Source organism: Aptenodytes forsteri, unplaced genomic scaffold (assembly GCF_000699145.1).
Source record: "Aptenodytes forsteri isolate BGI_AS27 unplaced genomic scaffold, ASM69914v1 Scaffold321, whole genome shotgun sequence".
NCBI classification, from domain to species: Eukaryota; Metazoa; Chordata; class Aves; order Sphenisciformes; family Spheniscidae; genus Aptenodytes; species Aptenodytes forsteri.
This window is the reverse complement of record NW_008795030.1, coordinates 1,925,350-1,943,748: the sequence shown is the minus strand read 5'-3', so window position 1 is coordinate 1,943,748 and position 18,399 is coordinate 1,925,350. Positions and strand designations below refer to the sequence as shown.

At 48.8% G+C, this 18,399-nt stretch overlaps 1 protein-coding gene across 2 annotated transcripts in view; it reads left to right on the top strand.

The window, feature by feature from the left end:
• The window catches only part of GRHL3 (grainyhead like transcription factor 3), a 21,756-nt gene extending 5,643 nt beyond the window's left edge, over nt 1-16,113 (top strand). For both annotated transcript variants that reach the window (XM_019471248.1, XM_009276236.2), the window contains 13 exons: nt 477-813; nt 1,115-1,194; nt 3,054-3,207; nt 4,019-4,130; nt 4,876-4,970; nt 6,678-6,836; nt 7,818-7,896; nt 8,298-8,431; nt 9,320-9,354; nt 10,076-10,164; nt 10,308-10,393; nt 11,547-11,611; nt 15,999-16,113. In XM_019471248.1, coding sequence (XP_019326793.1) covers nt 477-813; nt 1,115-1,194; nt 3,054-3,207; nt 4,019-4,130; nt 4,876-4,970; nt 6,678-6,836; nt 7,818-7,896; nt 8,298-8,431; nt 9,320-9,354; nt 10,076-10,164; nt 10,308-10,393; nt 11,547-11,611; nt 15,999-16,113 — 1,540 coding nt within the window. The remainder of the gene's footprint in view (nt 1-476; nt 814-1,114; nt 1,195-3,053; nt 3,208-4,018; nt 4,131-4,875; nt 4,971-6,677; nt 6,837-7,817; nt 7,897-8,297; nt 8,432-9,319; nt 9,355-10,075; nt 10,165-10,307; nt 10,394-11,546; nt 11,612-15,998) is intronic.
• The last annotated feature ends 2,286 nt before the right edge of the window (nt 16,114-18,399 follow it).

Sequence of the window (18,399 nt, the reverse complement as noted above, 5' to 3'; positions counted from 1 at the left end):
AAAAAAAAAAAAAAAAAAAAAAAGGCATTTAAAAAAAATCAACTTTCAATGTCAATGAGCCTTAAAAAGACTAAGATGGAAAGACCACATAGCAGTTATCTTTCTTATTGTCCCTGCTGCTCTGACTGTTTAATAGCCTAAATAAAGAAATAATGGATGTAGGCCCTGGATCTGCAGCCCCAAACCATGTCTAAACCGTATTCTCTGATTCCGTGTGATCATCCCTTGTCTGCTGAGCACCTCTGGCTCTTGCTGATTGCACTGAGAGGTGTGTGTGTGGGTGGAGATCACCCATGGGCCTGTCAGATCTCCCATATCAAGCAGGAGATGTACACAGCTGATTCAAGGTCACCTGGCAGCTAGACTGTGCAGTTTGCTTCCCAGCAGCACATCAAGGCACTTGCTTCTCGCTGTGACAGCTTGCTGGGGTTGTCCACCCTCTGCCCTGGTTTGAGACAGGACCCTTTCTCCACCAGGCACTGCCACGGAATGGAGTACGACCCAGAGATTGCATCCTTTGATGGCTCAGCCCATCTCATGAAGCTCTTGTCTGAAAATGTTTCCATGACCCAAGAATATTGTGAGCCACAGAAGAAGAACGGCTTAAGTCTTGAAGGTGTCCCTACTCCTCACAAGCCAGCCATGCTTCCACCAGGCACTAGCAAGCTGGATGCCACCCCAGACAACTACATGGTCCCGCCAGGGGATGTATACGACAACAGCTCATTGAACTCCCTCTTCGAGACCATCCCCGTAGCCCCACCACAGCAGAGGTGGCAGCCAGACAGCACTTTCAAAGAGGATCCCCAGGAGGTCAGAGCCGTTAGTGGGTTGCATGCTGGCAGTGCAGCCCAGGGGGTACTGCATGAGGCTGTCTCTAGTTTGGGGTTTGCTCATGCTGGAGTCCAGTGGGAGCTTTGCTTTTGCATTAGAAGCTTGATGTCATTCCCGTTGAATTGTTGGGGTTTTTACATTGTTTTTGGAAGTAGGATAAGGCTTTGAAATGAGGGTCCATGTTTTATCTGTGGCCTCTGTTGTAATATCTGGGAGAATGTGGATGGACAAAGCAATGAAAGATTCTACTTTTGACTGTCTTGTTTTCACTTGTCTACAGTCGCTACTCTTCAGTGATATCCTCAAACCCCAGCCAGAGCCACCTTGCCCTGAGAGTTATGCTACGGACGGTGTTAAGAGGTAACTGCCAATCCATGGTCTCTGGGTTTCCAGTGTCCCTTTCCTGGGGAAAGACTGCATCCCTTTCCTCGCCCCAATGCCAGTCTTGACAGTGACCATTGCAAACTTACCGATCTCATGCTTTTGCAGAGACAAGTTGTGTCCCCCCGGTGTCTTAGGAGCAAGTTGCTGTTCCATGGCTTTTTAGACACAAAGCAGTGATGAATTTTAGTGTTTGTAGTAGGAAGTAGGGATTAGAGTTTGAAATGTTTTGCCGAAAAGGGGTCAAACCCAATCTTAAATTCAAGTTACTAGACGGAGTTGTGCCAGTTCGTGTTTTTAGCTTGAGAGGTGTGTAGTTCAGACTGTATTCTGTTGGCCAAACTGGTGTAAATCCAGTGCCAACTGCTTCCACTGCTCTGGTCGCATCTCATCAGCACCTTGACCTGCGCAAGGGGAGATGTGGCACTGAAGTCTTCCGTGTGAGGGTTTGCTGTGTGTTACAGCCCCTTCCCAGGGAGCACTGCTTGGTTCCTGTGCTACAGATAGATCCAGGTGGCTGCACTATCTTTCCACAAGCTACTTGGAATGGGGTAAATGCCAGAGAAAATGAGGATGACAGTTGATGAGGGTGATAAGCAGCCTCCTCCTAATCTAAGGTTTAGGTTCTCACTTTGGGTTTAGCACTGTTAGTCAACCTTGATTTTAGAAGGTGCCACTGCCTCTCATTCCTAAAACATGAGAGAGATTTCTTCCTCCTTTCTACCCTTCTCTCAGGCAGCACTTTCCTGCTCTAGATACCGCATCAAACATTATTCCACCTCCCACTTTTTATTTGCCTCCTGAGTCACCTGACTCTGTGACTCAGCTGTCAGACGTGGGGATTTTCACACAGACAGCAGCTCGTGTTCGTGAGCGAGAGGCTTTCTGTTTGCTGTTTATTTGTGCACTAAAGCTCTCTGGCTCTCCTGGCTCTAGATAAGAGGAGTTGCCAAGCCTATCTTCAGAGATGGCATCACAGAGGAGGTGGAGCAGGAAAAAGAGATGGGTTGGTGACTAAATAGGAATACGACGATCTTCAACTGCAGGGCACTTGAAGGGTCTGTGTGAAGGCTTATGTACAGGTGGTGGCTTGCACAGATTCCTCACAGAAGAAAATAGCTTGAGCTATAGCCTCATGGTTTGAATGCTCATAGGTGCTGGTGAATGCCCAAGAGCAGGGCTTCTTGAAAATCAGGCTCTTCTTTTAAATTTGCTTGTCAGCAGTGACACCTTCCTCTGTGTAACACTACAAATCTTTCCTGTAAAGACTAAAGTTGCTGCCCACCAGACTGAGAGTTCAACAAGCTGGGCTTCTAAGTCCATTTTTAAGCACCTGGATAAACAAGCAGATGTCAGTGTCCTGCAGGTCCTCCTGTTTCTATAGGACCCATTAGGACATAGTTTTCCTGGGTCAGCCATTTTTGGGTGTGAATTTGGAGACAGGAATCTGAGTTTAGCATGTTTTAAAAGTCTCATCACAGGTACCTATTTTTGTTTGTTCTGGTTTAGGCTTTTGATTGTGCAATGGTTCTGTAGCCATCCACAGAAAAACACTGGTTACAATAATGTACAGGGTTTTTAAAGCCAAAATCAAAGGGTAAAATGAGGATATCCGAGAACTGCTGCTCCCTAGGGTGTTGAGGACAATCAGTATGTGCTGTGCTGGGAGGTGCTCGATCACAACTGTAGGGGCGTGTGAGATGGGGAATAGGGCAGAGACTCCTGGGTGTACGGTGTCTGTAACCTGTAGGGATGGAGACCTGCATGTCTCTTGTTTTGCTTTTGGGGTGAAATAGCAGCGTGTGCTTATTCATCATTCTCTCTTTGTTCCATACAAGTGACTTTGAATACACTCTGGGGTCACCCAAAGCCATTCACATCAAATCTGGGGACTCTCCCATGGCCTACCTCAACAAAGGACAGTTCTACCCCATCACGCTGCGGACAGCTGGAGACAGCAAATGTTTACACTTGTCCTCAAATAAAGTGAAGGTAAGAGACAAGCTGACAATTTTGCTGACACATGCTGTAATCAGACATCCAGCAATTGTACTGGCCTGGGAACAGAGCTGAACATGAAGAGTAATGGCTTTGTGGCTCATGTTGGCTTAAAGCGATGAATGGGATGGATTCACTCATAGCAAGCTAATCCTCTGATGCACAGCAACAGCCTTCATGTTACCTGGCAGTTGAAACCTTTCACAGTAAGGTCAGGGATGCACAAAAGGCCTCCCTAGCTGATGGCTGGCTGGGGGCCCTGGTGGGAAGACTTCTGAGCTAGAGAGACGTTCCCCGTCTTGCTCCCGAGATGTGTGGCCAGGCCTCAGAGCCACCCCTGAGACTAAGCTGAGCTTGAATTCTCAGCAAAGAAACCTGGTCCTCCAATCCTGAGCTGTATTTAGGAGCTAGACTTCGGATATCTCAAGACTTACAGGATTCCTGAAACTGAGAATGTCTAGAAAAAGACCTTTTAGGCTGTCCCAGCCTCATACTTGCTACAGCACTGCTAACATTCCTCCAACGCAGGATCCTTGTATGCCTTGGAGTCAGTGGGAACTCATGGGCAGTGCAATTAGGGGGCATACAGGGCATCTCAGTTTCGCTCCTGGCTCTGTTGCTGCCTGACCTCATGACCGTGTTCAAGTCCCTTCCCTTGCCTGCCTCAGTTTCCCCAGCAATAAAACATTAACAATGACATGAGGCTGCCCTTGGCCAGTGGATGCACTGGCTGGAAACGGCAATGAGGGCACCAAGCATTAGCCTGCTGTGTATACTAATAGGGGATATCCTCGCTGTGTTACAGAGTGTTGTGATGATTGTTTTTGACAACGAAAAGATCCCGACGGAGCAGCTCAAGTTCTGGAAGCACTGGCATTCCCGCCAGCCCACGGCCAAGCAGAGGGTCATTGACGTTGGTATGAGTGGGGCTGTCTGATTGCGATGGCTGGGTGGGGTTGATAACTTCTAGCACCATTTTACTGCATTTCCAATACACAATAACACAGTTGAAGCTTCAGAATCTGGCCTGGGGGAAAGCAGGGAGGAGCAGGCTGATCTGCTGGCTTCAGATCCTTTCTGGCTGAGGAGCTCTTGCAGGTTTAAGATGGTGTTTGCCAAGTGTAAGGACATGCACTAGAAGCCCAAGATACATCAAAGAAGAGCCTCAGTCAGAGAGACAGAAACTGCTAAACTATTTTGGCTCTTACAGATGTGACCTATGGCCTCTTGGAGTCTAGGAATCTGGGCTAGAAAAGGCTTTGGTACTGCTTGTCCTTCTCCACTGCCACCACACAGGCTTTACAGTGTGTTGTGCTGGGCCAGACAAAGGTTTTGTCCATTCAGCTGAGCACCTCACTGAGCACCTTGCGGCTTAAAGCAAGACACGCGGTTGTTTAAATTTAGAAGCAATCTACATTGACTTTGCATAACACCACTACTCAAATAGCAGTCACCAGCCAATATCTTTGAGTCATTTCTGGCCTATCCCTTACATATGCACGCTAAGGTTTATCCAGTGGTATCAAGGATGGCCTCTGTTATATTACAAGTCTTCTTTTAGCCTTGGACTCAGTGAGAGGCAGGCTTTTGGGGAGTGAAAAGCCTCGGGAATGTAGCCAGTTCTGCAGCCAGAGTATAAACTGCTTCTCTATTGCATTTCAGCTGACTGTAAAGAAAACTTCAACACAGTGCAGAACATCGAGGAGTTAGCCTACAATGCACTGTCCTTCGTGTGGAACATCCACGAAGAAGCAAAGGTACAAACTGCTTGTGGAAGGGATATGGGAAGCCTTGGTCCACAGCAAAACCGTACCCTCCTTTCTGATGGCCCAGGCACGCTCCCCCCACTTCTCAGCTGAAAGACAGAGTTTCAAATCCAAACAATTCCATTCCAGTGGCCCCAGGTAGTGTTTGTCTGCCAGGACAGTGAGGAAGGACACCATGCTTCTCTGTGTGTTTAAGCATTGCCATTAGCTAATAAACACTCTGGGCACACCTGAGACTGGCTCAGAGATGTTTTTTTAGTGCTGATGGATAACTCCTAAGAAAGCCTTTTGCAGCAGGCAGCCTAGATCAGGGCTCTACTCACATGTAGGTGAAGCCTATTTAAATAAACCACAGCTTAGGGAACAAAGACCCTCCTTTCAAGGCAGCATTTTGATGCAGAAATGACTGACCACCCTTCTGTGGCTTGTGTGATATGGAAGGGAGCCAGGCAGGTCACAAGATCCCTTTTGACCTTAAAATCTATAAAGCTTATATCAACATCTTTGCAGCTCTGCTGTCTCTCCTGCATCTCTTCAGAGTCTCTCGTTAACACTTTGTACCTAGTGTGGATTGAAAGGAGCATATAAAAAAAGATGAAGTAACTAAGAAAAAAAGAAAAGCATAAATGCCCCATCTCTCTGAAGCTGGTAGCTTGGGAAAACTCTGGTTTGCTTTGGGATTCTTTTAGCCCAAAGGCGACCTTGGTCTTTTACAACCCAAGAGGTCAACAAATGTCTTCAAGGCAAAGTTGTCAGAAATGGAAATATGTCAGGTATGTGGCAAGCCCTCAGGGGCACCTCAGCAAAACTGGATTTAACTCTTAGCAGAAACTCTGTACATGCACTGGCCTGGGGCAGGTAAAGGTGAGACTTCAGAGAGCTGTGAGGGCTGGGAGCCTCGACAGGAGGGGTCAGGTATTTGGGTCGTCTGTAGCACCTGTTACTTCTCTTCTTGCAATTAAACTTCACACCACAGTTAAGTGGCTTTCTTTTCTATATGTAGGTACTGACTAGATCTGACGTTAGGTTTCAGGGCTGAAATCCTCAGCCCAAAGCCCTGCTGAGGGAGCTGTGGGAGCTTCGCCAGCTGTGAATCTGTCCCCAGAGTCCAGGGGAAATTTCAAGGTCACACAAATGCGTTGGTAATCTGGAGATACAATGTGGATTATGTCTGCGCTCAGCTTTTCTTCAAAAGTTCCCACTGGAGGTGACGCCATCCTAAAGCAGGAGGAGTAGGATAAAGGAGACCAGTGTGTGATGAATATTTATTTAACTAGCAGCAATGATTTGTAATTCCTGAAGCTGTAGTCTAGCCCTCCTCCCTTCCTCCAGGGCATTGCTGTCTGAGGGTCCCTTGTTCAAATGAAAGATCAGAAATATCAGCAAGAATTTCCCCAGGCAGACTGCATCGCGTCTGCAGCTTGCCTGAGCTGATGGGAGTGGCTAGCCTAAGTGTTAGTAGAGAGATGGAGAGCTGCAAGAGGTGTCGGGGGAGACTGTGGCTAGGAAGGACCAGTACTTACGCTCGGGTCACATGCTCACGCTCATGTGACAACAGCTCACATGCTCGGCTGACGCTGGGAGGGTTGGAAGGATGTCTCGGGAGCCGCTTTTGTTCCTACCCGCTGTTCTCATTGCTGTTTGAGAATAATGTTTTCAGCACCAACAAGCTGCATCAATCTCTCTTCCTATTTGCAGGTATTTATTGGGGTGAATTGCCTGAGCACTGACTTCTCCTCCCAGAAAGGAGTGAAAGGTGTCCCGCTCAACCTCCAGATAGACACTTATGACTATGGCAATGGAACCAGCCAGCTGGTGCACCGCGCCGTCTGCCAGATCAAGATATTCTGCGATAAGGTAGAACATTGCTCTTCCACCAGGTTGTCCAAGAGGAATTTTAAACTGGTGGCCAGTGACTCCAGGAGGGAACTCGGGTCACATGCTCACGCTCATGTGACAACAGCTCACATGCTCGGCTGACGCTGGGAGGGTTGGAAGGATGTCTCGGGAGCCGCTTTTGTTACTACCCGCTGTTCTCATTGCTGTTTGAGAATAATGTTTTCAGCACCAACAAGCTGCATCAATCTCTCTTCCTATTTGCAGGTATTTATTGGGGTGAATTGCCTGAGCACTGACTTCTCCTCCCAGAAAGGAGTGAAAGGTGTCCCGCTCAACCTCCAGATAGACACTTATGACTATGGCAATGGAACCAGCCAGCTGGGCACCGCGCCCGTCTGCCAGATCAAGATATTCTGCGATAAGGTAGAACATTGCTCTTCCACCAGGTTGTCCAAGAGGAATTTTAAACTGGTGGCCAGTGACTCCAGGAGGGAAAACAGAAAGGGTGTGAGAGCCTAGAACAGCCGAGAGGTCAGGGCTGAGGAATCGAGATGGTTAGCCCCCTCAGCTGAGTGAGACAGGAAAGCGGGGATGTGTCTGCACTGCTGAGGCCTTTGTAGAACAGTCATTAGAAAGTTTTCCCTATGTCAGATCTACATGGGATTGTGCCTCATAAAAACTTGTCAAAAATAGAGTTTATTAAATAGCAGAAGAGATGAGAATCCTTCTTCCCCAACCTCAGATATCTTCCCATGGAAAAACTTCTCACAGCTATTTTTGTCTGCATTTTTCATTTCTGAAAGCAAATTTTGTTTTTGTTTTTAAATTTATAAGTATCAGAAAGTTCTGGATGGCCTGTAGAGGGTCTCTGAGGTGAGCGTTTTTTAATAAAGGCTGCCTTTACCTTAATGTGCTTACCTCGCAGAGATGGCCAGTAAACCCTCTCTTGCCAATGTTAGAACTGTCAATGTCCTAATTTTTGCCTTATCGTCCCCACAGGGAGCAGAGAGGAAAATGCGAGATGATGAAAGGAAGCAGTTCAGAAGGAAAGGAAAATGCCTGGACTCCAATAACAATGGTCAGTGCTAGTGTTTGTTACCTGATCCAAAGCGTGTTGAAATCCATGTAGGCTTGTCCGTTAACTTCCACAAGATCTGGCCCTGGGTATTTCCAAGCCTGATGAAATCAGCACCATTCAGAAATAGCTTGTCAGGCAGGTCCTTGTCTGGCCTCCTACCAAGGCTCTCAAAGCCCTTCATTAATAGTAACCAACCTTTCTGAATTTCTTGGGGTCTTGGCAGGGAGCCTTCCCTAGGGGAGACAGCACTGGGCAAGCCCAGAAGACCTGGTTCCGCAGGGTCCCGTCTTTTTTCTAATATTTCTGTTGGGAGACCTTGGGCAGGCGCTTTCCCCTCTCTGCATGTAGTTGCCTCTTAAACTGCCATCTGAACTGAGATGAACTGGACTTTCCATCTGTAGGTCTGAAAGGCTGTTTGCTCTCTGGCTTCAGAGGGAATGAAATCACGTTCCTGAGGCCAGAGACTGACCTCGAAACCCAGCCAGTCCTGTTTATCCCCAACGTCCATTTTTCAAACCTGCAGAGGTGTGGCACGGTAAGTCCTTTCAAAAAACAACCAACCTGTTGCCCTCATCTGTCATCCCCATCATTTCCAAACCGATCAGTCCCCAGCCATGACTTGTGTTATGTAAAAAAACAAAACCAAACCACAATTCTTCTGTGGAAATGTGGTGAACTTGAAGACGTAGCTGACAGGAGTGGCCTAGATAGTCATGCAACAGCGATGGGCAAGATAACCTTTCCAGGTTCCTTCCAGCCAGATATTCCTGTGGTTTACAGGTATCATCTGCAGCTTCCACAGAGGACTGGAGTGCTAGCAAAAATATCGGCAGAAAGTGAACTATAGAAAAATGCGACCATATCAGTCCCTGCACGTGTGGGACATCTCTCACTTGTCCTCTGCCCTTCTCTATTCCCCTGAACCTGAGGAAACCTAGACCCAGCGTCCTTCAGAGCTCATCAGTATTCCCTCAAGAAACAACTGTCTCAGTTTGTCAAAAAGGGGGGAAAAAGCCATCTGTGACAATACTGTACCATCCTATTGCAGTGGCTGCTGCACTGATGCATCAGCATCAAAACCGGGGACTAGAAGAATCTGGTTTACAACCAAAGAACTCGCTGAGAAACTTGGTCCTTGATCCCAAGCAGGTTATGAGATTTGACCTGCTTTTGGGTCTAGCTAGATATGTGTTCAGGCCTCTTCCAGGCAGAGGAGGAGAATCTAGACAGGTTCTTTATATCAGGTTTCATTTAATCTAAGAAACACATACGGATGTTTGGGTTTAATTGCGTAGGAAAACTGATGGACTGGGAGGAGGGAAATCATGTTTAAAATGTGCCCACGTTGCCTTTCCCCCCAGCTTCATTGGCACACAATGATACTGTGCAAACTAAAAGATCGATGTTTCCTTTCCATTTCAAGGTGCTCCCTCCTGCTGTTCCCAACTCTGCAAACAGGTAAGGATGCAGCAGTTTGTATTTCCCATCCATCAGCTGCTCTGTTTCTTTGGGTATGTCATGGTTGTTTGATATCCATAGGCAGTATGTGTCTACAGGTGCAAAATAACACAGCACAGTGTCTCCCTGATGCCCTTGAGTGCCAAAATATGTGTTAAACTTTGGCCTAGAATAGACTCAAGGGATGCAGAAACACAGATACGTTTCTTTCCCTATCAGCGAGCCACTCCAACGGGAATCTGGTCCATGACTGTCCTGCTGTTCTTATTGAGACAATGTTTGAAAGAGGGGGAAAAAAAGATCACAGAACCACCACTGAAGGGTTCAAGTAACCAGAGGCAGAAACTGCTGTAAAATAAACTGGAATGAAGTAGAAATCACACTTGTAATGTGTCTAGAGTGGGGAGAACCAGTATTTACCCTAGGCTTGATCCACTGTCTGGTGATATCAATAGAGAAACAATGACGTGAAAGTGCAAAGGGCTTTTGTTTATGGTGTGATATCAAAACCACTGCCTGCGCTCACTGATGTCCCCGTATGCGTTAGGCAGGAAGTTGCAACTCTGGCAGACACTCTGCTGCCGTAATTACAAAACCGATATTTAATTGCTGGATGTTTGTTGGAGTAATTGGTTGTTCAGTCAAAAGTTCAATTGCTGGAATTGTTTTGTTCGCTGCTCTTGTTCTGTCCTCTTGAGAGTATTGTATCCCTTTTGCTTAGGCTGCCCTTAAAACGGAGTGGTGCCTCATTCACAGATGAGTTTGACCCAATACCTCCAAAGCAAACCAAGGAAGAAGATCCTCAGAGAGGTAACCCCTGGGATGGGAACTCTTCCTGAATGTAGTGTTTCATTTGATTCAAGTAACCTTGGATCCTGAATTACATGAGGCCACATCGCTCTGAGAAATGCTGTAGAGAGCCCTGATTCAGTGCTGTGCTTTCTCTCTTTCAGTCTTGTTGTACGTGCGGAGGGAGTCAGAGGAAGTGTTTGATGCTCTCATGTTGAAGACACCAGATCTCCAGGGCCTCAGAACAGCTGTAAGTGTTATCAAAAAACTGTGGCACACGAACAAACTGCAGATAAAAGGGCAATGGTACTTGGTATATAGCAAGCTGGACATAAGACTGCTTGTATCTCATGTCTGCTTTCTCTTGAGAATAGAAATTGAAATTGTGAGTAGCAGGTGAATTCTACCCATAGCTCCTGGCATGGGCTGTGGCGTTAGTGCTGCAGCGGGGAATAACACACGTTATGGGAAGAGGTTTTGTTCAGATCAGAATATAAGTCTCCTCTTGTGACAACACATTCATATTTTCCATTGTAAAACACCCTTTCCATTCCTAAGGCTGTAGATGTGCAATCTGAAGCCCATTCTGGCCTCATGCTGGAATTCCCTGTGTTGTGTTTGAGGAGCAGACAGACATATTTCTGTGACGATTATCAGCAGCATCTCCGATAACCCACCTCTCTTTGGAGATTGCTGGGAAGGAAACAAACAATAAACCTCCCAGATTTGGGGTGGCTTTATGGCTGCACTTTAGGCTCTGTTGGTTTTACAAACTTTTAAAAATAGTTTGAAAAATGTCAGCACAGAAGATTCTTTGCCATCTTCTCCCTCCCCCATCCCTCACCACAAAGAGTCAAAAACCTCTACTGAAAATGCTTGTGAAAAAGCTACAAAACTCCTGTCATCCTAAGACCGTAGCTGTACTTGCCTAGGAGAGGTCTGCCGGAAAGCTTTGCAGATCAGCTAAAACCTAAGCAAAAGCTGCAGTCAGATGCATCCACAGCAGACACAGTCAAACACTTTCCATAGTTTCTCTCACCTTCGGATGCATCAGCAAAGGAAAAGCTCAGCGCTCTCTGTGCCCAGCCGGTTGAAGCATCAAGCCCCAAACAGGCCAGGGAATGAGAGAAAGAAAATGAAGATTATTTCCCCCAGGTTCCTGGCCTGGCAGTAGCCGGCAGAAAGAGAACCAAGGCCAAGCTGCAGCCTGCCCATCTGCCCACTGCAAGACACAGACATGTTCAGATTGTCCTGTTCAGATCATTGCTTCGGCCCTTTTTTCTTGAGTAAAAGGGAGGGGGAATCCTTTGCTGCTGAGTACCCCTGGCTCAGTGTTATCTTCGATTTTTATCATAGGAATTTCATTTTACAAGTACAAAGAATTGCCATGTTTTCTCTCACAGATTTCAGAAAAATATGGGCTTCCTGAAGAAAGCATTTATAAAGTCTACAAAAAATGCAAAAGAGGGTAAGCTAATCTCTCATCTGCTTTTATGCCATGCCTCTAAAACCCCATTCTCTTTGGTACCCTGCCATAGGCTGAAATAGCGTTTTAACAAGATAATAAAAAGTAAAGCCATGTGAGCCTGTGCTATTTGGAGCATATAAAACTCAGATCTTTCTGGGCTTTAAAGATTTGGGATAACGCTTGTTTGTATTATATTTGTTTGGAGTGTAAAGTCTCCCAAGAAAAGGAAGTTGGATGAAGGAGGAATTGTTTGGGTGGTTTAATGGATGATCCTTTGTGTCTCAGTCTAAAAGCCGGAGGTTATGGAGAACTTATCTTACTGCCATCAGAGAGGTATAAATGTTTGCTTCTCCAAACCAAGTGCCTAAATGTCCCTGGCTCAGAAAGAGACTGTACCGGCTAAATAAGAGCATGGGCAGCCCCGGTGGAGAAGGGGGGAGATCTGAAAGAGGAGTGTCTGTTCCCAGCTTCGCCATCCCAGCCCCGGGCCAGGGAGGTCAACAGGAAACTTCACACTCGCTGTGGGAGGTGATGGATCAGACCCTTCTGGGCACTGGTGGCTCTTGTGCAGCCCCAGTACAGAAATGCGGGTCCCACTTGAGGCACGTGTCAGGTGCTGCGGGGAGACAGGCGTAGCTCTACGGGGGGTGACAGGTGGGGTTTGCAGTAAACGTGAAATGGCTTCTCAAGTGATTTCAACGTGGTGTTTATTAGTGACCGATCCATGTGGATCTCCCCCATGGCTGAGAGGGAACAGTGCTAGTTTGCGTGAGCTGAGGACCAGCCGCTGAGTCTTCCGTGGAGGGCAGTGGTCTTGATGTGGAGCCAAGCGCTACTTTCAGAAATGTTTTCTGGACTAAGAACTCCCTCAGGGTTGTCCCCATCTCTGGCGGCGAGTTCTCCCTTCAGCTGATGGAAAGGGAACGACTCATAAACTCCCAAGCTTATTTTCATAAAGCTAAATCCAGAGCCCTTCTTGCAGAGCGAGCGAGATACAATCAGGCTTTGCAAGCAGCAGTGACTGCCTGGGAGATGAACTCATTGTTGTTGCTGGCCCTGGTCCAGAGTTTGAGCATGGGGAGAGATGGGCAGAAAAGCAAGGCTGATGACAGGTCCCGCGTTACGCAGCCCTGCTGTTCTCACTAGCACGGCCCCCCAAAGAGATCCTCCGCGTAACAAAACAAGGGAACAGAGTCCTTGGGTTAGTCCAAAGCTCTGCTTCTGCATTTGCTTTCTGGTGAGAGCGAAATGAGAAAGTCCTAAAGCTCCTTGGATGGGATCTTCCAACTCATTTGGTGTCGCCGTAACTTGATGCCCACGGGACTTAGCCTGTTTGCTTCTAGGAGAGCAGAGCTGAAGTGAGGCTTGGAGGCAGCTGCAAGGTGGGAGGGGGAGAGGCAGTGGGTTTCTCCTCCGTGCTGTGATGTGGTGTCACTGAACTGGGAAGCTGTTACAAACCCCTCACCTCCAAATCTACAACTGAGCAACCTTTCCCCATTTAGGAGGGGTTTTAGATATGGTCCTCATTTTAAGATTATGGATGGGCCATAGTGAGGTATCCGAATTTGTCAGGAGGCTCTTCCACCTGTCCTGAACTCAGGGCCCTCAGTGCTGTCAGATGCTGCTCATCCACTAGCCCCAGAAATGGAGATTTTCTCCCCAGAGAAAAAGAGCAACACTGGTGGCCTCAAGAGAGGGGTTGTCCCATACACCTTCGGTCAGAGAGTGCCTCAAGTCTGATCTTGAAGAAGAACAACTGCGAAGGACAGGGGCGGGCAGTTTATTATTACAGCTTCAGGACTGAGCCAAAACTCAGGTGTGTCGGCTGTGGTGGTGGCTTGTGATGTGGCGATCACGGGTCATCAGACTGTCATCAGACAACAACTCCTCTCGGGTAACTCCAGCTTGGGCTGGAGTATTCTGAAGCAGCTGACTGTGAGCATCTGCGCGGCAAGAGAGATCCAAGCACTGATGAGTTTGCAGGTGGACCAGGAAATGGCACTGCTTCAGGGGAGAGGCCACCTATACTTTGTTTTGCTTTGGTTTTGTTCATTACTTGATCTGATAAGTAGTGAATGTTGTTTAATAATGATTGGGAGGGAAAACAGGCAGATGTCCTTTCCATCCCTTCCCCAAAATGGAGGAGCAAAGAGGTATCTAATTAGAAGAAAAGGCAACACCTGGAAATTAGATTAAAAAAAAAAAATTAATCTGACACCTAGTTTAATGAAAGCTGGACATGACTGATGCCATAGGTTATTGCTGAAGCGTGGGGGACATACAAGATTTTCTCCGGTCTAGGGTCCGACACCGTTTCCTGCTCCCCCAGATTTAATTTTCCTTTGAATAATTTTATCCTATTGCTCCACCCTAAACAATCCTCTCTTGGTAATTACAGCTTGAGGGTCAGATCTTCATCTGGCGTAAACTAGTGAAGCTCAGTGGTACTGCCTGGATGTACAGCAGGTGAGGACCTACTGTCAGCCCTGGGCCCTCTTAGTGTGATGAGCTCATTCAGATGAACTTAATCTCAGGGTGACTCAAGAGCAATAATAAGTAATTTCGTATCTTGGTGAGGTTTGGTCTAGAAAAACAATACAGGGCTCAGATTCCTAATCAACACTCCCTTGAATCTTTTGTGGTTGAGAAATCAGATGGAAGCAAGGTAGCAAGAGGCACAGGTGACTTCTCTGGCTTCCTGCACTAAGATAGCCAGAGATAATTGGAGCAGCTCTGTTGCAAGGCTTTTTGTGACAACCCACCCTTGGGTATCCACGCTGTCTCTCTGGGGGCACCTGTCGGAGGCCAGACTCCCTGGGATCCAGGGCTTGGGGGCCCGGGCCTCTTGCCCCCAGGCAGCCCCAGCACCGCTCCTGTCCGGTGCTGGGAGGTGAGATGCAGCCGTGAAGGTTATGATTCACCGGGAAGACCCCTGGACGGTGTCAGACCCTGTGTCTCGGCCTCCCCCTGCGCTGGGTGGGCTGCCCTTCCCCGAGTGTGCCGTGACAGAATAGCCTGTTGGTAAAGTGTTTTGTGCACCGCTGAAAGGCAGCGCGGGGTTGGGCCCTGGGACAAAGCTGACACCAGAACAGACTGGACACGAGGACAGAGCTCCCACCTTCACCTCTGAAATATGGGCACGCTGGGCCAGGGCTGTGACCAGCCTGTGATCAAACGGGCAGGAGCCAGTCGGTGTGGCTGCACTGACCTCCAGGGCATTCCCCGGAGGGACACCAGGGCCCCATGTTTGTGCTTGTTAAACTGTTAGATTTGTTGGATGCTCAGCCTTTTCGTTTTCTTGTTTTTAATCTTGGCATGTGGAGCATTGCACAATTAATGCTATTGCCCCATTAATGACCCCAGCAGGAACCTGGAGGGGATGTGCTTTCTGCAAAGAAAGATAATTTGTTCTCTTTGTTTCCTCCAAACAGTTACAAATTTCACATCTGATTTATGGGAACACAGTGGGGTGATGCAAAGCTGCCCCGCTACTTCCATTACAATAATGAGGGGCTCTTGCCTGCCACAGAACCGCAGCCTCAGGTTTAAGTCAGCTGTCGAAATGTTTCCTTCTCCCCGTGTCTCCGTGTGATTGATTCCAGGTCGGAGAAGCTGTGTTGGAGGTGTGCCCTTCAGCACGGGGAGGAACTTGCCACCGGCTGGCCCAGCTGGCTGCCTGCGCTCAGCCTGCCTGCGTGTGTTCCTCGCGGAAGGGGCTCCCAGGCAATGCTCAGGGCACGGCTGCATGGGAGGTTGTTCTGGATAGGAGAAAGGCGTCCTATTCCAAACCACTTCCATCTGCTCCCAAAGCAGTCTCAGCTTGTTCAGAATAACGCACCCCTAAAAGCACCCAGGCAAGAAGCGAGGAGTGAGCAGTTCTGCTCTAAATTCACACCCTGCCGTAATCCAGATTAATTTGCCGGTGTAGCAAACGCCGGGCCTAGGCATGTCGAGGGTAGAATTGCGAAAAGCTCTGCAGGATGTTCCGTTGTGTTGTATCGTGGCTTTAATTGATTAATCACGGCTGAGCCCCTCAAATTGGGTAAGGTGGACGCTGCGGTGCCGCCTTGTGCCTGCCCAGGGCTGTGGCTCCCGGAGCAGCCTGGCAGCGGCCAACCCACCCGGCTGGCAGGCAGCGAGGGGCGCGGCTGCGGTAACACGCCGCCGATCAGTAACAGGGTAGTAAAGGCAATTTTTAACGGGAATTTTGTATGGAGACATTTTGGAGAGGGCCGGCCCCCGTGCCGCGAGGCTTTGTCAGTGATGTTATTGCCAGTTCAGGACTGGGAATCCTGAGGGTGCAGCGATGTCCAGCCCTCCTGACTAAGCTGCTCTGCAAACCTTTCGATGTGCTGCATCTGACCCAGCCGTTCTCCCTCTCCTGTAGGATCCTGGTGAACATGGACAACAACATCATCCAGCACTACAGCAACCACATGGCCTTTCTCCTGGACATGGTGGAAGCAGAGGACAAGTTCCAGATCATCCTCAAGGAGCTATAAAGAGCCGCAGGCAGCACTTACTGGGACTTTTCTCAAAGCCGGCAAGTTTGACCCGACAGAACTCAGCCTGGTGCCTCAACTTGTTGCCTTTACTTGAATACACTGCCTCTGGGGAGGGCCTCGGCCTCGCGGTGCTGGGCCGGAGACTGCTTGGAAGATCTGTTACCGATGTGAACGTGGAACTTCTCTCTGTTGAGTTTATTATTATTATTTTTTATTTTATTTTATTTTATTTTATTCCCTTCTGGCGATGGGCCTGACCTTCTGTTTCACAGCTGGGAACACAAAGCCACACTAACATGGCTGTCAGAGCCTGGGCAGAGGCAGGGGACTGCCTCCGCTCGCTGTTTGCCTTGGCCTGTGACTGATCCAACCCTAGGCTTTGGCTTTCTCCCAAACCATCAGTCACGCAGAACCTTCAAACCATTTCCAGCAGGGCTGAGCCCGGCTCTGAGCTTCCCTCTGTCCGCAGAGACTTTCACAGATGCCTTGAAAACTCACTGTTGAACGGACACTGCCTGCTGCCATGCCCCCCGGCCCGCCGTATCGCTGACTGTAAATACCACGCAGGCCTCCATAGCCCTTGTTTATACATTTCTGATGTATTGTTCCTTTTATATTTTATATATATATAAATATGCATTGTTTTATATATGACTCAGTACGGTGACACAGAGCATTTCAAACACAGGCTGCTTCACATTTCTCCGTGAACTCCTTTTGTAACTGTGTTGTTGGTTTTGTTGTTTTGGATATTCTGTAGTAATAAAGGTTCAAAGACGGAAAGTGAACTGTTTTCACCCAGCTCTGGAGGTTGGAGGTGGGAAGGGCTGGGCAGGAGCCAGGGCAGGGAGGTGACCTCAGCGGCACAGGAGGGACTCCGGCTTGGTTTTGCACCGCACGCTGTTTAACAGCACGAGGAGTTTGTCCGTCTGAACTGTCTCTCCGTGAAGGGGTGAGAGACCGGCAAGCGCTGCCGATCCGCGCACGTCTGCAGCTGCTGCTTCCACCTGCGCACGCAGATCAGCGCCTGGACTCCTCCTAAACCCTCCCCTCCCGCACGCTGGGCTCTCCCTCCCGGTTCCGCGCCCGCTGCCGGCGCTGCGGGCAGGCAGAGGTTACTGAGCAGTCGTAGGCACATCCCTTTGATGGAGGGATTACCTCACGCAGACGTGGTGAAATTTTATGCAAGTCAAAAAGAAATGCCCTGTTTTACTTCTGCTCATAAGAGGAGCAGCTCAGCCCCTACTTTCTGGCGAAGGCGGGGGGAACGTTTTTTTTGGGGGGTGTAACCGCCAGCTGTGTACCTTCTTCCGCATGTGCCGCACCGGCTGTTTAAACTCCTCACACCTGCTACCTCTCAACTGCCCATCCTGCACCCCTGTGTCCCCTGTGCCAAAGTTGGCTGCAGCTGCTTCCCATTTAGCTAAAAAAATACCAAGGGGAGCCCTGCATTTTCTCATTAATCCTCTGACCAGTGAAACCCGGGGACTTTCCTCCTCCCCCTTCTTCATCCTCTGCTTTTCCTGTCCGTGTCAGAGGGAAGTGCGCCTGAGTCCCATGATTGGGGGAGAGCAGCTCTACTCCCACTGGGAAAGGGGTTTTGAATTGTCGAAACCCATCAGGCTGGTGAATTTTGGATTACTTAAGTGTTGTTATCGCAGTGAGGAGGGCCTCCAAGATGAGGCTCAGATAAGTTTGAAGGCTTATCAACCTTAGCAGATCTCTCCCAGCGCTCTGCGCTCCTTCATCTTCATATCATAAACTCCTTCTTCAGCAGGATTTCTCTGATTCAGTGTTCGTTCTGCAAGGCCGTGCCTACAGCCTTGCTGTAGCAGAATTTCAGTTCCAGTTAAAAACAGGCACGCCAGGAACCCCCCAGCGCTTCGTGCCGATGGCTGTGAAATCCACAGATCCCCTCGTCACCCTGGTGCGTCGGGTGGACGCAGGGGCTCTGTTCTTCGCAGGGAGAGCTCTGCGGCAGGACTCCACGCGCAGGGCACCCTGCCAGCGCTGCCTCCGCGGGGCTGGTCCTGGGGAGGGTGAACCGATCCTGCCTGACCACGCGGACAAGGACTAGCTACTAAGGTAAGAACGGAGGTTTCCCGCTGCCTGTGGGAGAGGGAGCACCCAGCCCCCTAAGAGACAAGGGGGTAGGCGGTTCAGGGGAAGCGCCGTGTCCTCCACACCATCGGAGAGGCCTGAACCCAAGGAATCGGTACAAACAGCATGTTTGTATGGACATGGATGTCCACGGAGGCGGACGGAGCTGGGAGCACCCCGGCG